We start from the raw sequence: 16,885 nt of genomic DNA, 5'->3' as shown, positions 1-16,885 counted from the left end.
AGGTATGTCTTGTTTTATTCAGATCTTTGTTGAGTGGGAGGGGGTTAGTGACCACTGGGGCCATTAGTTAATCCCTCCAGCAGTCATCTTGTAAGTTGGGGTACCTTTGTGGCACTTAGACACTTCTAAAACAGGTGTAGCCCAAAATGTCTAAGTTTCACCTAAGATGTCCTGAGAAAGGTTTGATTATTTCTGCAAGAAATCCGAGTCTAACCTGCCTATAACATTCCTCCAAAAAACGTCCCCAAACTCTGGTCATACAGAGGGCAAAATGCCTCGCTAGACATCCAGAAAGTCAGCTTTGAAAATTGGCACTTGGACACCCAGCGATTAGGAAGTCTAAGTGCCAACTTATGACAGTTTTTGAACATCTTTATTTTTTGATTATGAGCCCCATAGTATAGAGCACATTTTTTTTACCCATCAACATTATACCTGCTTTGAATCACACATCTCCTGGCTAGCAGCTTATTCAGATCTGGAATGTGGAGAAATAGTGATTACCTCTCTGGTATTCAAAAGAACCTCCCTTAGCAAAACTTTTGTGTTTTAGAGGATGGCTCCCTAATCAGCAACTGGTGGATGTACAGATTTACTTGTACAAGATTTACCACTTGCACATCTGAGTGGCGGTTGCATAGCTATGAGTTAGTTTGGGTGGACACAAGTCCACTTATGTTTGGCTCAGACCCACTCAGATGCGACACCACGCTCTCCTCTCTCCTTCCAGCAACTCCGTATCTACTCCAATCTTTGAACTCACTCCCTCAGGGGCAGCCTAAGCGATTCATTTTTGCTGTCTGTGCAATCCTTTGTCATATGGATCAAAAAGGGGATTTCAAACTCAATACTCCGAGATGAGTGATTACAAAATCACTCTTTCTTCAAGTCAAGATTATTTATGTAAAATTATAGCAAGCGAAGGAAGTAAACCTGTGGGTTACATTTTGGAATGCTTTGTAATCTGTTTTTGAGACTACACTGCCAAAGTTACAACTTTTTTCAATCACCCATCGGTTCCCTGACACAGGATCGAAACGTGCCATGTCGGAACCTACAATTTCAAAGATAAGTTTGTTATTTTGTATTTTTCAAACGTTTAAGAGCATAAGAATGTGGTAAACTGTGTCAGCACAGTACATTGAGTATTTTTGATATCAACAAATTTATTTTGAACATGCGATGATTGGGTGGTGAGGTGATAGTCTTAAGGTTCATCCCGGGTTTTTTGCCTTTATGTCTTTGAACATAAGTTTCAATATAAGTTGATATAATTTTACATAAATAATCTTGACTTTAAGAAAGTGATTTTGCAATAAATTTGTCTGTGCCATCCTGGCAGGTTTCTCTCTGCTGTGTTCCACAAGTGAAGAAACAGGAAGTGATGTCAGTGAGAGTGGAACACGACAGAAGGAAGCCTGTCAGGCTGCTGCAGGCAGCAAAAATGAATCACTGTGGCTGCCTCTAAGGTACAACCTATTATATATGCATAAACATACCACTTTTTAGGGACAGTGCATCCACTATCATCACCTTTTATAGTGTCTTATAAGAGATAGACTCAGGAAAAGGCCTCAGAATCGGAGCCTACGCACAGTCCTGATCACAGACTGAGACTATCAGCGTAGTTTTTTTTAGCTCCTTAGCTCCAGTCATTGGCCAGAAAAACCTGAGAATATATTTTAATATTTTTAAATAATTTTTATAAATATTTTTAAATACTTTTAAATAATTTTAGATAAATAATTTTAAATATTTTAAGTGACTAAATCTTCTTCTAGTAGATGCAACTATTCCTTAGTTTTGAAAAAAACTAGCAACTGAGCACTTATCTCAATCTTCTTTCATGTGCTTCAATATTGCCACAGCTTCAAATGTTTCTTTGTTTGCTGTTAGATTGTTGCCACTGCCGTTTCGTGGATACAACACTTATTCCACTGCTTCAGGGCCAACGGCAAGAGCATTTAAGAAAAGGAAAATTACCTATGCAATCATTTCACCTCTTAATTCCATAGTAACAGAATACAACTTACTATACTAACGTATACTAACGTAATACAACGTTCATAGTCAGCACGTTACTGTGCTAGTATAAAATGTATGCCGGTGCCATTTTGTCTCGGTTTGAAAAACTTCTGGCGGCTGTGAATAGTAAGTTGTATTCTGTTACTATGGAATTAAGAGGTGAAATGATTGCATAGGTAATTTTCCTATTCTTAAATGCTCTTGCCGTTGGCCCTGAAGCAGTGGAATAAGTGTTGTATCCACGAAACGGCAGTGGCAACAATCTAACAGCAAACAATGAAACATTTGAAGCTGTGGCAATATTGAAGCACATGAAAGAAGATTGAGATAAGTGCTCAGTTGCTAGTTTTTTTCAAAACTAAGGAATAGTTGCATCTACTAGGAGAAGATTTAGTCACTTAAAATATTTAAAAGTATTTATCTAAAATTATTTAAAAGTATTTAAAAATATTTATAAAAATTATTTAAAAATATTAAAATATATTCTCAGGTTTTTCTGGCCAATGACTGGAGCTAAGGAGCTAAAAAAAACTACGCTGATAGTCTCAGTCTGTGATCAGGACTGTGCGTAGGCTCCGATTCTGAGGCCTTTTCCTGAGTCTATCTCTTATAAGACACTATAAAAGGTGATGATAGTGGATGCACTGTCCCTAAAAAGTGGTATGTTTATGCATATATAATAGGTTGAATCCTCTGAGCCACTTTGGGTGATACCCCTTGAGTTATTTTGCCTCTAAGGTACACCATGAAGGGAGTTCACAGGAGGATTTGCGGGTGGGGGATTGGGGAGAGAGAGAAAGATGTTGGATACAAGTGGGGAGGGGGAGCTGAGGGGAACAGAACTCAAGATGAGAGGAGTCAAAAGCACTCTAAAGGGGTTGGCTTTTAAACGGGCCTTGAAAACTGCCAGAGACAGAGCCCGCATATGGCGCAGCAAGGCAGAAGGAACACGAAGTCTGGAGTTGGCAGTTGAAGAGAAGGGCACAGATAGGAGGAACTTACCAGCTGAGTGGAGCTCACGGGGGGCGGGGAATCATAGGGGGGGGGGGGATAAGTGAAGAGAGATAGTGAGGGACAGCTCAGTGAGAGCATTTGAAGATCAGTAAGAGGAGTTTGAATTGTATTTGGAAATGGATGGGAAGCCAATGAAGTGACTTTAGGAGAGGAGTAAAGTGGCTCTCCTAGAATATGAGTTGTGCAGCCGAATTCTGGACAGATTGGAGGGGAGGGGCCTTAGCCAACTGAACCAATCAGGGCCTTTGGCCTCTCCCTGTGTAGGCTGGCTCAGGGGGGGTAGCCATGCCATATGGGTGTTCTGTGTGGCAGGAGGGATTCGGCATCCCGCCTGCCATTTTTATTTTGGGGGGGGGGGGGGGGGGTTGGAGGAATAGATGGTGGCTGGGAGGTGCCTGGTGTGGTGGTAGTGGGGGGTCTTTTTTTAATGGCACAGTTTGTGCGTGTGTAGCACACACACACATCTGTGCCATTAAAAAAAGAAGAAGCCCTAACAGCAGTGACATCAGGCTGCTTCCCCTGTCACTACTGTTAGGAATCTGCGCATGTGTCAATCACTCACTGAGTGATTGATCGGTTGCATTTGCATGCAAACTTGATAGCGCTTCGATTGCTGCTGGAGAATCGGCCAGAGAATCGGTCAATAGTGAATAGTCGCTACCTTTAGTGCATCTAGCCCTATGTTCCCCAGCATCTTTCCAAACAACACCCCCCCCCCCAAAAAAAAAGACTACAAGGTAGTCAAGTATGTAAAATTATAGATGCTTTATAATAAGATAATTGGTGCTACACTGAAAGCCTCATCTAATGTTGGCTGCAGCAGACAGAAAAAAGACATGAGCCTCACTCCTAGTACAAGACAATGTTTAACACTACAGTTAATAGCCCACATATGGTAGCTAATTCTATTAACAGAAGTCACTATTCCATTGATTTCAACATTTTCTTAATTGCCTATTCCACATAAGAGCGAATTCTTGTCTGCAGTGATCAGAATCAAAGAATAACAAGCCCTGTAGAACTGCAGCCATGCATGGAACCACAACTGGAAAAATTACTCTTGAACTCTGAGATGGTGAGTGGAGAAAATCCTTACATCAGCAATAATCAATTCAGTGTTTCTGAAACAAACACTAGGTGCTCGTTCAACTTAATTTAAAAAAAAAAAAAAAAAGCTTACTGAAGTTATCATTTTCAGTGGAAAGATCTCTTTTATTTTACCCTTCTTCCTTATAATCATATTCATAGAAACATGATGGCAGATAAAGGCCAAATAGGACATCCAGTCTGCTCATCTGCAGTAACCATTATCTCTTCCTCTCTCCAAGAGATCCCACATGCCTATCCCAGCCTTTCTTGAAAGGAAGTTTTTGGGACTGCTTGGATTGTTTTTTGGACTTTGTTTTTCTGTTTTGAATTATTTTTTATTGGACACTGTTTTGTTGGGGATTGAGAAATTCGGCAATGGTTACAATCTTCAGCTGAGCCCTCATTGAAGACTGCAAGATCTGATTAGGATTCCAGCCTTGAGATAAGTGTGGTTTTTCTATTATCTCTTATATGGAGGAAAAACATCTTTGGCTGATGTATTGGTAGGGCCGGGAGGCTGTGCGATGATGTGTCAGATGTAATCATTGCTGTTTTGATGGTTTATATCACTAACTGAGCACTTATCATTCATTTACATATAAGGTGTTGTTGTTTTTTTTGAGATTTATATCTTATAGTTCTTATTTTTTTATTGTTCAGTTTTTTTACAGGACCTAGAATATATTTATTGTTAGTATTTTTCCCATTTCTTTGATGATTTTTCTTGAAATCAGACACGGTCTTTGTCTCCACCACCTCTTCCAGGAGACTGTTCTGCACATCTACCACCCTTTCTGTAAAAAAGTATTTCCTTAGATTACTCCTGAGCTCTTTTTTTTTATTTTTTATTTATTATCAATTAATTACAAAGAATTAACTTTAAAAAGAAAATTAGAAAAAATACCATCAAAACCATCAATACCATTGGAACACAAAAAAATAAATTTTCCAACTTAATATATAGTCCACAACTGGGAGAACAAAAGTAAGTAAATAATCCCTTCCAGGAAAAAGGGGGTAGATACAAATATATTATAAAGAATAAAGCAGTTAATCTCGGCTAAATATTAACAGACATGAGTGATCCTGTACTTCCCAAGGAGCATCGAAAATCCCTTTCCCTTCTAGGAAAAAGCGCAGTTGTTCTGGGTCAAAGAAAATATACTTATTTTGTTGGTAATTTATGAGACATTTACAGGGAAACCTCAACTGAAAGGAGGCTCCTAAAGAAATAACTTTAGATCTATATTGAATAAATTCCTTCCTTCGGATCTGAGTCCATCGTGAGACATCAGGAAAGATATACATTTTTCCACCCAAATAGAAAATCTGCTTTAAATTAAAGTATAATTTCAAAATCATGTCCTTATCTTGAAGAAAAACGAAGGATACTATTAAAGTAGCACGATTCAGAATTTCAGTTTCAGATGATTCCAGTAGCTCGGAAATTCCTAACTGTGCTTGTTCTTCCTCTTCTTTCTTTTCCATTATAGTTCTTTTAAGGAAATAAAGTTTTTGTATAGGAGGGATGTTAGACTGGGATTTTCAATATGGAGATCAAACTTTTTTTAAAGAACTCTCTTGTTGTCATAAGTTTAGGTATAGGAAAATTCAGTAGCCTTAAATTCAGGCTCCTATATTGATTTTCAAGATTTTCGATTTTCCGTAGATAAAAAGTTTTATCTGTAACTTGTTGTTTATTAAAAGTCTTGACCTCCAACATAGTTTGTTCAATCTCCCCAATTTTCTGATTTTGCTGTTGAACCTGAGATTCCAATTGGTTAATTTTTAATGGGAGCCCAAGCGTTAGGGAAATAACGTTGCTACATACCAAATGAAGGTTTTCAATTGCTGTCCAAAGAGAGTCCAGGGTTACCACCAGTGGTCTGAGAAGCGGCTTAAGTTGGGTCATCTGAAACTGATTTTGTTCCAGCCGCTGAACTCCATCGCGGCTTGTGTCTCCTCCCAACTCACCACCACTCTCGTTCGGTGCTCCTCCCTCAATCGGCTTCAACGAAGTTGGAAATGTTAAAGGAATCGCCTCCAAACCTGCTAGCTGCAGCAAATTCTCCCTCCCTTCTATTCCCAGGGAGCCCTCTTTTCGGTAGTTCGACGCAGCCGCGTTTCCAGGCATAGGGGGAAGGTACGCCTATTCGAAAATACGTTGTCTAAGCTGAGCCTTTCCTGCGGCTCTGCACCAGATAAGCTCGTCACCGAGGGGACTGTAAATGAAGTCTGTCGCGGTGTGGATGTAACAGACAGAGGTAGAGGGTTGATCCTCTGCCTTCCCCTTCTTTTTGGCATTGAAAAAAAAAAAGTAAAGGAAACGTGGTAGGTAAGAAATTACACTCGCCGAATCAGGAGCTCACAAAAATGCGTCCTGCTCTGTCGCCATCTTAGTTTGTTCTCTCTACTCCTGAGCTCTTAACTTCATCCTTTGCCCTCTCATTCCAGAGCTTCCTTTCAAATGAAAGAGACTCGACTCATGCGCATGTACGCCTCATAGGTATTTAAATGTCTCTATCATATTTCCCCTGTCCTGCCTTTCCTCCAAAGTATACAGATTGAGATCTTTAAATCTGTCCCCATATGCCTTATGAAGAAGACCATGCACCATTTTAGTAGCCTTCCTATGGACCGTCTCCATCCTTTTTATATCTTTTTGAAGGTGCAGCCTCCAGAATTGTACAAAATATTCTAAATGAGGTCTCACCAGAGTCTTATAGAGGGGTTTCAATACCTCCTTTATCCTACTGGCCATACCTCTTCCTATGCACCGTAGCATTCTTCTAACTTTTGCTGTCACCTTTTCAACCTATTTGGCCACCTTAAGATCATCACATACAATCACACCCAAGTCCCACTCTTCTGTCGTACACTTAAGTTCTTCATATTCCTGTTTCTAAACTTAGTAAGGTTCCCTCTCAGCTCTGCAATAGTATCTTTTTTTTTAATGACACCACACCTAAATGAGAAGTACAAAGCGGTGTCTATTTAAAGCCCATTGTATTGTCTAGCAAAAAAGTGCGGGGACTCAAATACCAGGTCATTTTTCAGGAGTGGGGTGATCACTGAGTGACCCTCCCCAAAGTAGCCAAGCACCCTGCAACCAGCCACAAAATCCATGAAAAGGCAGCACTGAACGCCATATTGTATAAACGGCGCTGCAAGTTAGGTGGTGGTAGGCGCCCTACCACTACCTAACGTTATTGGCTTTCATCGGCATGGTAACTGACCGCGTCATTTAAAACCAATCAAAAACTCATTTAAAAAAAGTAGGCCCTGGGAGGCATCTACGGTGTAGGTACTGGAATCGTGTCTACAGCGAGATGCCTAACTCCACCTTAAGCCTAAGTAGGTGTGGTTAGGGGCATAGCGGGACTTAGGCATTGTTAGGCAAGATTCACTAAAGAACTTAGACGCCTGTAATGTAGGTCAGTAAAATGCTGGCTGGCACTGCAAGCATCTAAGTTTTTTCTAAGACATCATTAGCTGTGATTCTGTTAACGGTGCCTAAGAGTGATTGGCACACGGTCAGCATCCATTTTTGTAGACGCTGCCGATATGGGTGCCGTTTACAGAATCTGTCCCTGAGTATGCAGAACCTGAGCAAGAACATGGAAACACAGGCCATATTGGGTCCTCAAATAAAATTATGGCTTCTATTATCTTTGCTTCTAGTTGTTTCATCTGAGAGGGGGTGTTCTGTTTGATATGATTCTCACCTTGGATTTGCTTACAGCATGCTGGAAGAAATCAAAGTTTAGGGCATAGCTGAGATTCTAATGTTTAAAATTAATATTGCAAAGCAATGAGCGAATTAAAAAATGCATGGGATAGACACAGGGGATGACTAAATAGAAATAGTGAGGCATGGCTGTTGAGGCGTTATCTTGGGACAACAGTAGTGGGAACTGAGGCTGATGCCAGACAGACTTCTATGGTCTGTGTCCTGCGAATGGCAAAAGACAGGTGAAACTTCAACAACTCCAGCGTTTTAGATCATTTTATTGTCATACTGCGAGTGGGAGGTGCTGTGTAGCTCAGGGGGTAAGGAAGACATCTTGGCAGGTAAGCTGAATACTGTCAGCAGTACTTTGTTATAACCACATATCATCCTGTCATGTTTGGCTGCTTCAAAAAAGCGTGCAATAAAAATAGAGGGTCTCTAATTAGAAAACAAAGGATGTAAATTAAAGAACTAAGGCCGGTATTGGACAGACCTGCACGGTCTGTGTCCATATATGGTGATTCGGTGTAGGCTGGGGTGGGCATCAATGGGAATTCCACTAATATGGAACATGAGGATGTTACTGGCCAGACTTTACGGTAGATATCCTGCAAACAATTGGATGGTTGGATAGGCTGGAGTGAGCTTGGACGGCAACTTCAGCATTTGGAACCTAGGACAACACCAGACTTTATAGGCTATGGCCCAGAAGTATCAAAGAAGAGACACGTTAATCAAATCACGTATTTTTAAAATGAGTATCACTAATGGGCAGAATGGATGGACCGTTCAGGTCTTTATCTGCCGTGATTTACTATGGGGACCTTTTACCAAGGCATGTTAACCGATTTAGCACGTGCTAACTGATTTAACGCACGCTAAAGATTAGCGTACGTTAAATGCTAAGGTGCCCATTATGTTCTATGGGCGCCTTAGCATTTAGCGTAAGCTAAATCGGTTAACGCGTGCTAAATCAGTTAACACGCCTTAGTAAAGGAACCCTATGTTACTATATATAGTTGGCATGGTGGAAACCTGACAACCAACATTTAAACATGGGTGACTGGGGTCTGCACAGAGTGGTGGGCATAGCTCTGGCCAACTTGTTAGGCAGACTGGATGGACCATGCGTCTTTCTGTGCCATCATTTACTGTGGTTGTTTCCTCTGCTTTATCTTGCTGAACTACCTTAGCATACAAACTCATACGTGTGAATGGGTCTCAGATAACTGCTATTTGGTTAGAGTGTGTTTTGAACACCCATCTGGAGGCATCCTGTCAAACTGGGGAGGCAAGATTTTTAAATTAAGGTCAGAGACCACAGTTTTTAGATTTCCAGAAAATTTTTGAATGTAAAGGTATGGTGGCTGTGTTAGTCCACTTTCCAAGGTAATATAATGAAATAAAACAAAGGAAATAAGCTGATACCTTTTTTATTGGACTAACTCAATGCATTTTATTACATTACATTAGTGATTTCTATTCCGCCAATACCATGCGGTTCTAAGTGGATTACAAAAGAAGTTATCTGGCCATTCCAGAGGGATTGAAGAGTAGAGCGAGTTGCTTCAGAGAATTGGGATGAGTCTTGCGGTGTTAGTTTCTCTTCAAGGATGTCTTGAATAGGATGGTTTTTATTTCTTTTCTAAACGATTTGTAGTCTGGAGTCGTTGTCAGTAAATCGGAGAGTTGGTAGCCTAGTTTTGCTGCTTGTGTGGCTAGAAGGCCATCGTGCAGTTTTTTTCGTTTGACGCCTCTGATTGGGGGATGTGTGTACGGTTTGTGAGTTCTCCTGTGTCTGGTTGAGGTAGTTTGGATTAGGCAGTTGTTTAGGTAGGCTGGGCTATCTCCGTTTATAGTTTTAAATAGTAGATAGTAGAATTTGAATTGTATTCTTGATTGTATTGGGAGCCAGTGTGAATCGAGGTATGCCACTGTGATGTGGTCGTGTTCCCTCAGTGAATTAATAAGTCTTAGCGCTGTGTTTTGAACTGTTTTTAGTTGTTTTATTATGGTTGTGGGGCATGGGAGATAGAGTATGTTGCAGTAGTCTAGAAGACCTAGGACTAGGGACTGGACCAAGAGCTGGAATTGTGTTCTGTCGAAGAATTTTCGAACTTGCCTTAAGTTTCTCATGACCGCGAATGATTTTTGTATTGTTTTGTTGATTTGTGGTTGCATGGTACAACATCTGTCTATTGTCATTCCTAGAAGTTTTAGAGTGGGTTGTATGGGGTATGTGATTGAGTTTATTACTAGATTTGTTATAGTTGGGGTTTTATTATTTTCGATGGGAATGAATTTTGTCTTGTCTGGGTTCAGTTTCAGTTTGTGATTATTCATCCATGTTGCTACTGTTTCAAGTGTCCTGTGTAGTGTGTCTGTCATGGAGGATGTTGGTTGGTCAAAAGGAAGGAGAATGGTGATGTCGTCTACATAGCTATAGGAGGTTAGGCCTAATTTGTCCAGGCAGGTGCCGAGGGATGCAATGTAGAGATTGAAGAGAGTTGGGGGATAATGGAGATCCTTTAGAGCAGGGGTGTCCAACCTTTTGGCTTTACTGGGCTGCACTGGCCGAAAAAAATGTTTCTGGGGCCACACAAACGTGCAAACGCTGCAGTAAGACAGAGAAGGGAGCCGGCAAGACAGTAAACACCGAGAGGCAGCAGAGGAAAACACTGCATTGCCCTCGACTGGTGCCACACAAAATACTTCACGGGGCCGCATGCGGCCCTTGGTCTGCAGGTTGGACATCCCTGCTTTAGAGAGTACCTGTAGCTTTTCCCAGCCTATGATTTTGTTATTAGTAGCATTTTACACTTTGTAATTCATGTTATTGTAGATTTTAAATGTAGATGAAATAAATTTTGTTAGTTTTTAGGATATGAATTGAATTAAAGAAATCAATAAATTAATTATTTAATTAATTTTATGTTATGGTACTCTTGGTATAGTATGAAAAGTAGATAGGAGTCATGTTCAAATAATACAAAATTATTGGATCTATGGCCATTCATACTGTTTCAGCTCATCCCCCACCAAGATAGCCATCTAGGCATCAATTTCCTGACTAAATCCTTAATAGTATTCAATAATTTTTCTTCATTTGCTTTAATAGTTTCACTCAGAGAGTAACGTATTTGAAACCATCTGGCTTCCATTTAAATGGAAATATCTTGAAAAGATCATGAACACAACACATTGATTGGCATAAGCTCTGATTTTGTCCAATTTATCTTATATCCTGAGACATTTCCAAAAATATTTATAACTTCAAGTAATTTGGGAATGGACTTGGAAGGATTCATAAGATAAAGAAACACTTCATCAGCATATGCATTTAAATTATATACTCCAGAGTCATAGGAGATACCTTCAATCATAGGTTCCTGCTTGGTTGCCAATAACAACAGCTCAAGAGCTAGATCAAAGAGCAATGGTGACAGGGAGCACCCCTGTCTTGTCCCTTTATGCAATGTGAAACTAGGTGATAGACAGTCGTATACATATAATCTTGCACTTGGTAACATATAAAGCACTTTAACCATATTCTTGTTGAAATTCAAATCTCTTGCTCAGAAAATGGCAAAAAAACTCTAGGGAGTTACTTATTTTTGCCTCACCCTGTATACACGTATATTTTGTTTTTTTAAGAAGAGTTCAGTCCTCCACATTATCTGTTGCTTGTAGGTATACCAAATTATGCCATGCTTAGTTAGGGCTAGATTCACTATAGTCAGCGATCATTGCTAAAACTGTTTTCACAAGTTTAGCGACGATTGCTGCTAACTGATCTGATTCATTCAACGGCCCACCGCGTGTTTTTCCCCTCGATCGCCCATTTTCCAATCCGGCCATGCAAATTAGTAAAACCCCATGCAAAATAGACAAGTGATTGATTCACTTACATTGCTTGGCTATTTAGCATCCGGTTTTAATGATCCTAAAACCCAATTGCTGTAGACCTGTTGGTAACTGTGTTACCCAAAGCAACAAGAAAGTTGACCTTCACTCATCTACGCTACCGAGTACAACTCACTAGCGCAGATGCTATAGTTTTTATTATTTAATCCACAAGATTGCATATAGGACCTATAGGGACCCCTGAAGAAGACAATAGTGTCGAAACATGGACCGTGTTGGGTCCAATTGTTTCCAGTGGTTCAGGCCCTAGACATTTTTATGTGGATTATTTATTTATTTGTTCTAATAAAGTCTTCATCGTGGACATCTACTCTCCACAAGTGTTTTGTTTTTGGTGTTACCGGCAGGTCTGCCTGTTTTTTATTAAAAAAAAATTTTCAATGGCACAGATAATTTGCGTGTATTACATATGCAAAATATCTGCCCCATAAAAAAATGAAAAAAATCCCCCATTGCTGCCAACAGCCCTTCCCCAATGACCCCCAACAATCGCATCCCCCCCCCGACAAACATGGCAACCCACTCTAAAACAAATAGCAGGAGTGATGCCCACTCCCTCCTGCCAGGAAAGACCTCCCTCCTCCCCTCCTGAAGAAACAGGCAGGAGGGATGTCCACTCCCTCCTGTCAGGAAACACCCCCCAACAAAAAAACAGCAGGAGAGATGCTCACTCCCTCCTACCCGGAAAGACCTTCCCCGTCCTCTCCTCTCCCTGAAGAAAAAGGCAGGAGGGATGCCCACTTCCTCCTGCCACCGGAGACCCCCCTCCAGGCTCCTATGCCCCGTACCTTAAAGTTGGGAGCAGGAGATACTGAAAACACCTCCTGCTCCTCCTTCTTTTGCGATGACACTGGGCCTTAGACCCTGATTGGCTCAGACGCCTGGGGTTCCTCCCTTGTGAGGAGCATGAGGTGTCTGAGCCAATCAGGGACTTCCTTAGGAAGGAGCCTATGGAAGTCCTTGATTGAGGCCTGATTGGCCAATCAGAGACTTCCTTAAGCTCCTTTCTAAGGAAGTCCCTGATTGTCTCAGACGTCTCAGACCCCCTCCCAAGGGAGGAGCCTGAGGCATCTGAGTCAATCAGGGCCTTAGGCCCCTCCCTGTGCATCACATGATGCACCGGGGAGGGGCCTAAGGCCCAGTGTCGTTGCGAAAAGAGGAGAAGCAGGAGGTATTTTCAGTACCTTCTGCTCCCAACTTTAAGGTACAGGGCACGGGGGCCTGGAGGGAGATGGGGGCATCCCTCCTGCCTTTTTCTTTGGGGGCAGGAGGGTAGAGGGGAAGACTTTTCTGGCAGGAGGGAGTGGACTTCCCTTCTGCCATCTTTTTGGGATTCAGGGGGGATGGTGGCTCGGGGGTGCATGTTTATGTCACACAGAACATCTGTTCCATTTTTTTAAAAAAGCAAAAGCCCTGACAGCAATGACAGGAGGCTACTTCACCTGTAACTACTGGAAGTCATCTGATTGTGGCGGTATAGAAGAATAAAGTTATGCTATGTTAGGGCTCTGCGCATGTGTCAATTGCTCACTGAGCACTTCCGTGAAAATTATTTTCATGCTAACTTGATAGTGATTGAATTGCTGTTGGAAAATTGACCAGAGAATCGGCCAACAGCGATTGATTCGCTATCTTTAGTGAGTCTAGCCCATAAATAACAATTTGAAGCTTACCTTGGAGACCCAGCAGGAAATCTTTAACAGATCTTCCAAGTCTCCTGCATTCAGTGTGAGACTCCCAAATCTCCTGCTGGGGGGACTAAAAACTCCTGGTTAAAAGTCTTTCCTACCTTCAGTATCAGTAGATGCGTTAAGGTATCAACTCTTGCTGCCATAGGACCAGTTTCCTGATAAAGAGCCACAAAATCTAACAAATCTTATTGCAAGACTGCTCCTATGGTAGGAAGTGAAGATGGTTTATTAAGGTGTCTCTTGCTGCCAGAGGGAGAGGTGGCTTGTGTGTGCTGAACCATGGAATTGAGGTGCACCAGGGGGTAGAGCCAGGAGGCCGTGGGTGGGGTTAGGGGCAAGTCCTAAAATCTCCCTTGGCAGCTCTGTTTGAACCTGAAAGTACTCTTTTACTGGAATTCCCAAAGTGAAGATGAAGGTCTGCAGGGAGCCCTTACCTTCATCTCCTTTGTGTTTAACTGGCACACACTGTGATCATCTAAGCTCAGGTCATCGGCCAGTGCAGAAGAAGATTTGTCTGAGGTCAGGGAAAAGGCTTCCATTTCTGCCAGCTGAACCTGAAGAAGGAGAAGTTAAGCAATACTGAGTGTGAGAGACACTGGGGAGCTTGAGGTCACTAGAGACAGCCTAAAAGCTGTAATATTTTTCCTTTCTAATCCCTATCTTGAGAATTTTGTTAAGGGATATTGTGATATAGAACATCACCGATGAGAACTGGTTGCAAAAGGAAACCAGATAGCTAACTGCAATATGCCAACTTATTTTTGTATTTTTATTTTGAAAACAATGCACCTGGTATTATGGTATATAAGGTTAAGTGCTGGCACTGGTGCCTTACTTATTCCTATATTAAATAGTGCTATCCCTTTAACCGGGGCCAGTGAATGCATGTCTGACTGGTGACCATATTGACATTGGCGTCTCTCCATTTAAAGTTAGGCACGTGAGATCTCTTAGAGCAGGGCTGCCCAAGTCCGGTCCTCGAGATCTACTGACAGGCCAAGTTTTCAGGATATTCACAATGAACATGCATGAGAGAGATTTGCATACCAAGAAGACAGTGCAGGCAAATCTCTCTCATGCATATTCATTGCGGATATCCTGAAAACCTGGCCTGCCAGTAGATCTCGAGGACCGGACTTGGGCAGCCCTGTCTTAGAGAGAAGAGATAATGGTTATGGTGGATCAGCAGACTAGATGGACTATTTGGACTTTATCTGCCATCATGTTTCTTATTTAACAAGTCTACAATTTTAAATGCATAAGTTTTAGGAGTTGAATATTGCTGTTCAACATACTGTACAGTTGCGGGCTTTACCTCTGTCCCTGTCCAATGCAAGCCTCTTGTCTATGAATAAAATATGGCCATTTAGCAAGTTAGATGGTCTAATTTAATCTAAAATTAGACTGTCTAACTTACTAAATATAAGTGCTAAAAATGCACAAATTAGTAACTTATGTATTTGTAACTGGCAGGCAAACAAGCATTCCTTTCTAGATTTTAGACATTTCATTTTTTTTTTTTTCATCTACACAATTGTTTTTTTGGAGCACCATTCTAACCTCTGCTGAACAACAGATTCATCTAAGCTCTTCTGTGGCACTGTCCTTCCCACAAAGCATTGCACTCAGAGCATAGCTCGCTGCTGACATTCCCACTCTTTAGTCTTACTACCATACATTTGTAAATATTTTGTATTGTATTTATTTATTTCTTCTCTAGTGGGTTATTATTTTTACTATCAGCTGCCTGAATTTAAAGAGATCCTATGCTACTCTCAAACTAAAGTCTCCCAGGTTAGAGCATGTAATGATAACTTTCAGCTTCCTGGACTGTGCATTTTTCTGATCTATTCTTTTTTTCCCAGAAAACATCTTGATTCATCGTCCATATATCAGGAAGGCACTTCCTTGCTCTCATCCCCACACCCAACTGGCACAGTAGCCTCTCAGAACATCATTACAGCTTCTGTTGAGGAAGAAATTATAGGTTCAACTAAGCATTTATCTCAGAAGGTCAGTGCATTATGGGGATAATATTCCAAAGATCACTTAGGTACAAAGCCAGCAAGTAGTTTTGTGCCTGTAGACTGGTAAGTAATTTATAGACAAAACAACATACGTAGCGACGACAGTACCCCTTGATCCCTGATTCTATACAGATCACCCAAAGTTGGGCACCCAGATTTGGGTGCGCAGCCCAGATGCATACATAAACTAATTAGTCAGTTGGGTGCTAGCAACCAATTATTGATTTTAATTGGCACTAATTTGGATTTATGTGCCCACCTGCTCTTCTATAACACCGTGTGCCCCAAATATCTTGTGTGCAAATCAAAAGAGGACAAGGCCATGGGAGGTGGGGGCATTCTCATATATATTTAGGTGCACTGTTATAGAATACAGGGTTTATGCACCCAAATTGTGCGCCAGGATTTGCACTAGATTTTAGCACATATAAGTCCTTGCACCCAAAGATGGGAGCAGGAATCTGCTCTAAGCACTATGCTTCAAAGGGCGCTCAATCCGGAGAACCCTTTAAAGCAGTGTTCTTCAACCACCGGTCCGTGGACCGGTGCCGGTCCACAGAAATTTCCTGCCAGTCCACAGGGTTGGCATGTGCATCAGGCCCAAAACTGTGTTCTTCAACTGCTGGTCTACGGTGCGATCGATGCATTGTTAATAAGATTATATAGCACAGTTACTTACCGTAACAGGTGTTATCCAGGGACAGCAGGCAGATATTCTTAATGCATGGGTGACGTCACCGACGGAGCCCCGGTACGGACCTTTTTAACTAGAAAGTTCTAGTTGGCTGCACCACGCATGCGCGAGTGCCTTCCCGCCCGACGGAGGAGAGCGTGGTCCCCAGTTAAGATAAGCCAGCTAAGAAGCCAACCCGGGGAGGAGGGTGGGACGTAAGAATATCTGCCTGCTGTCCCTGGATAACACCTGTTACGGTAAGTAACTGTGCTTTATCCCAGGACAAGCAGGCAGCATATTCTTAACGCATGGGTGACCTCCAAGCTAACAGAGAGGGAGGAGGGATGATTGGCCATTAGGAAAATAAATTTTGTAACACAGATTGGCCGAAGTGTCCATCCCGTCTGGAGAAGGCATCCAGACAGTAGTGAGTAGTGAACGTGTGAACTGAGGACCAAGTGGCAGCCTTGCAGATTTCCTCGATGGGCGTGGAACGGAGGAAAGCCACAGAAGCAGCCATAGCTCTGACCCTGTGGGCCGTGACAGCACCTTCCAGTGAGAGACCGGCCCGAGCATAACAGAACGCGATACAGGCAGCAAGCCAGTTGGAAAGCGTCCGTTTAGAGACAGGACGACCTAGACGGTTAGGATCGAAGGTCAGAAAGAGCTGAGGGGACGAGCGGTGAGCCCTGGTACGGTCAAGGTAGTATGC

At 41.9% G+C, this 16,885-nt stretch overlaps 1 protein-coding gene across 7 annotated transcripts in view; it reads right to left on the bottom strand.

Annotated features, from left to right (window-relative positions):
• The window catches only part of CACNA1I (calcium voltage-gated channel subunit alpha1 I), a 1,298,213-nt gene that overhangs the window by 21,139 nt on the left and 1,260,189 nt on the right, over nt 1-16,885 (bottom strand). For 6 of the 7 annotated variants that reach the window (XM_033929511.1, XM_033929508.1, XM_033929510.1 and 3 more), the window contains one exon: nt 13,908-14,027. The exons of the other annotated variant lie outside the window; for it this stretch is intronic. In XM_033929511.1, the coding sequence (XP_033785402.1) occupies nt 13,908-14,027 (120 nt within the window). The remainder of the gene's footprint in view (nt 1-13,907; nt 14,028-16,885) is intronic. 7 annotated transcript variants of the gene reach the window in all.

The sequence above is a fragment of the Geotrypetes seraphini genome, chromosome 2 (assembly GCF_902459505.1).
Source record: "Geotrypetes seraphini chromosome 2, aGeoSer1.1, whole genome shotgun sequence".
Lineage (NCBI taxonomy): Eukaryota > Metazoa > Chordata > Amphibia > Gymnophiona > Dermophiidae > Geotrypetes > Geotrypetes seraphini.
Note: the sequence above shows the minus strand (reverse complement) of the source record. Positions and strands in the feature narration are given on the sequence as shown.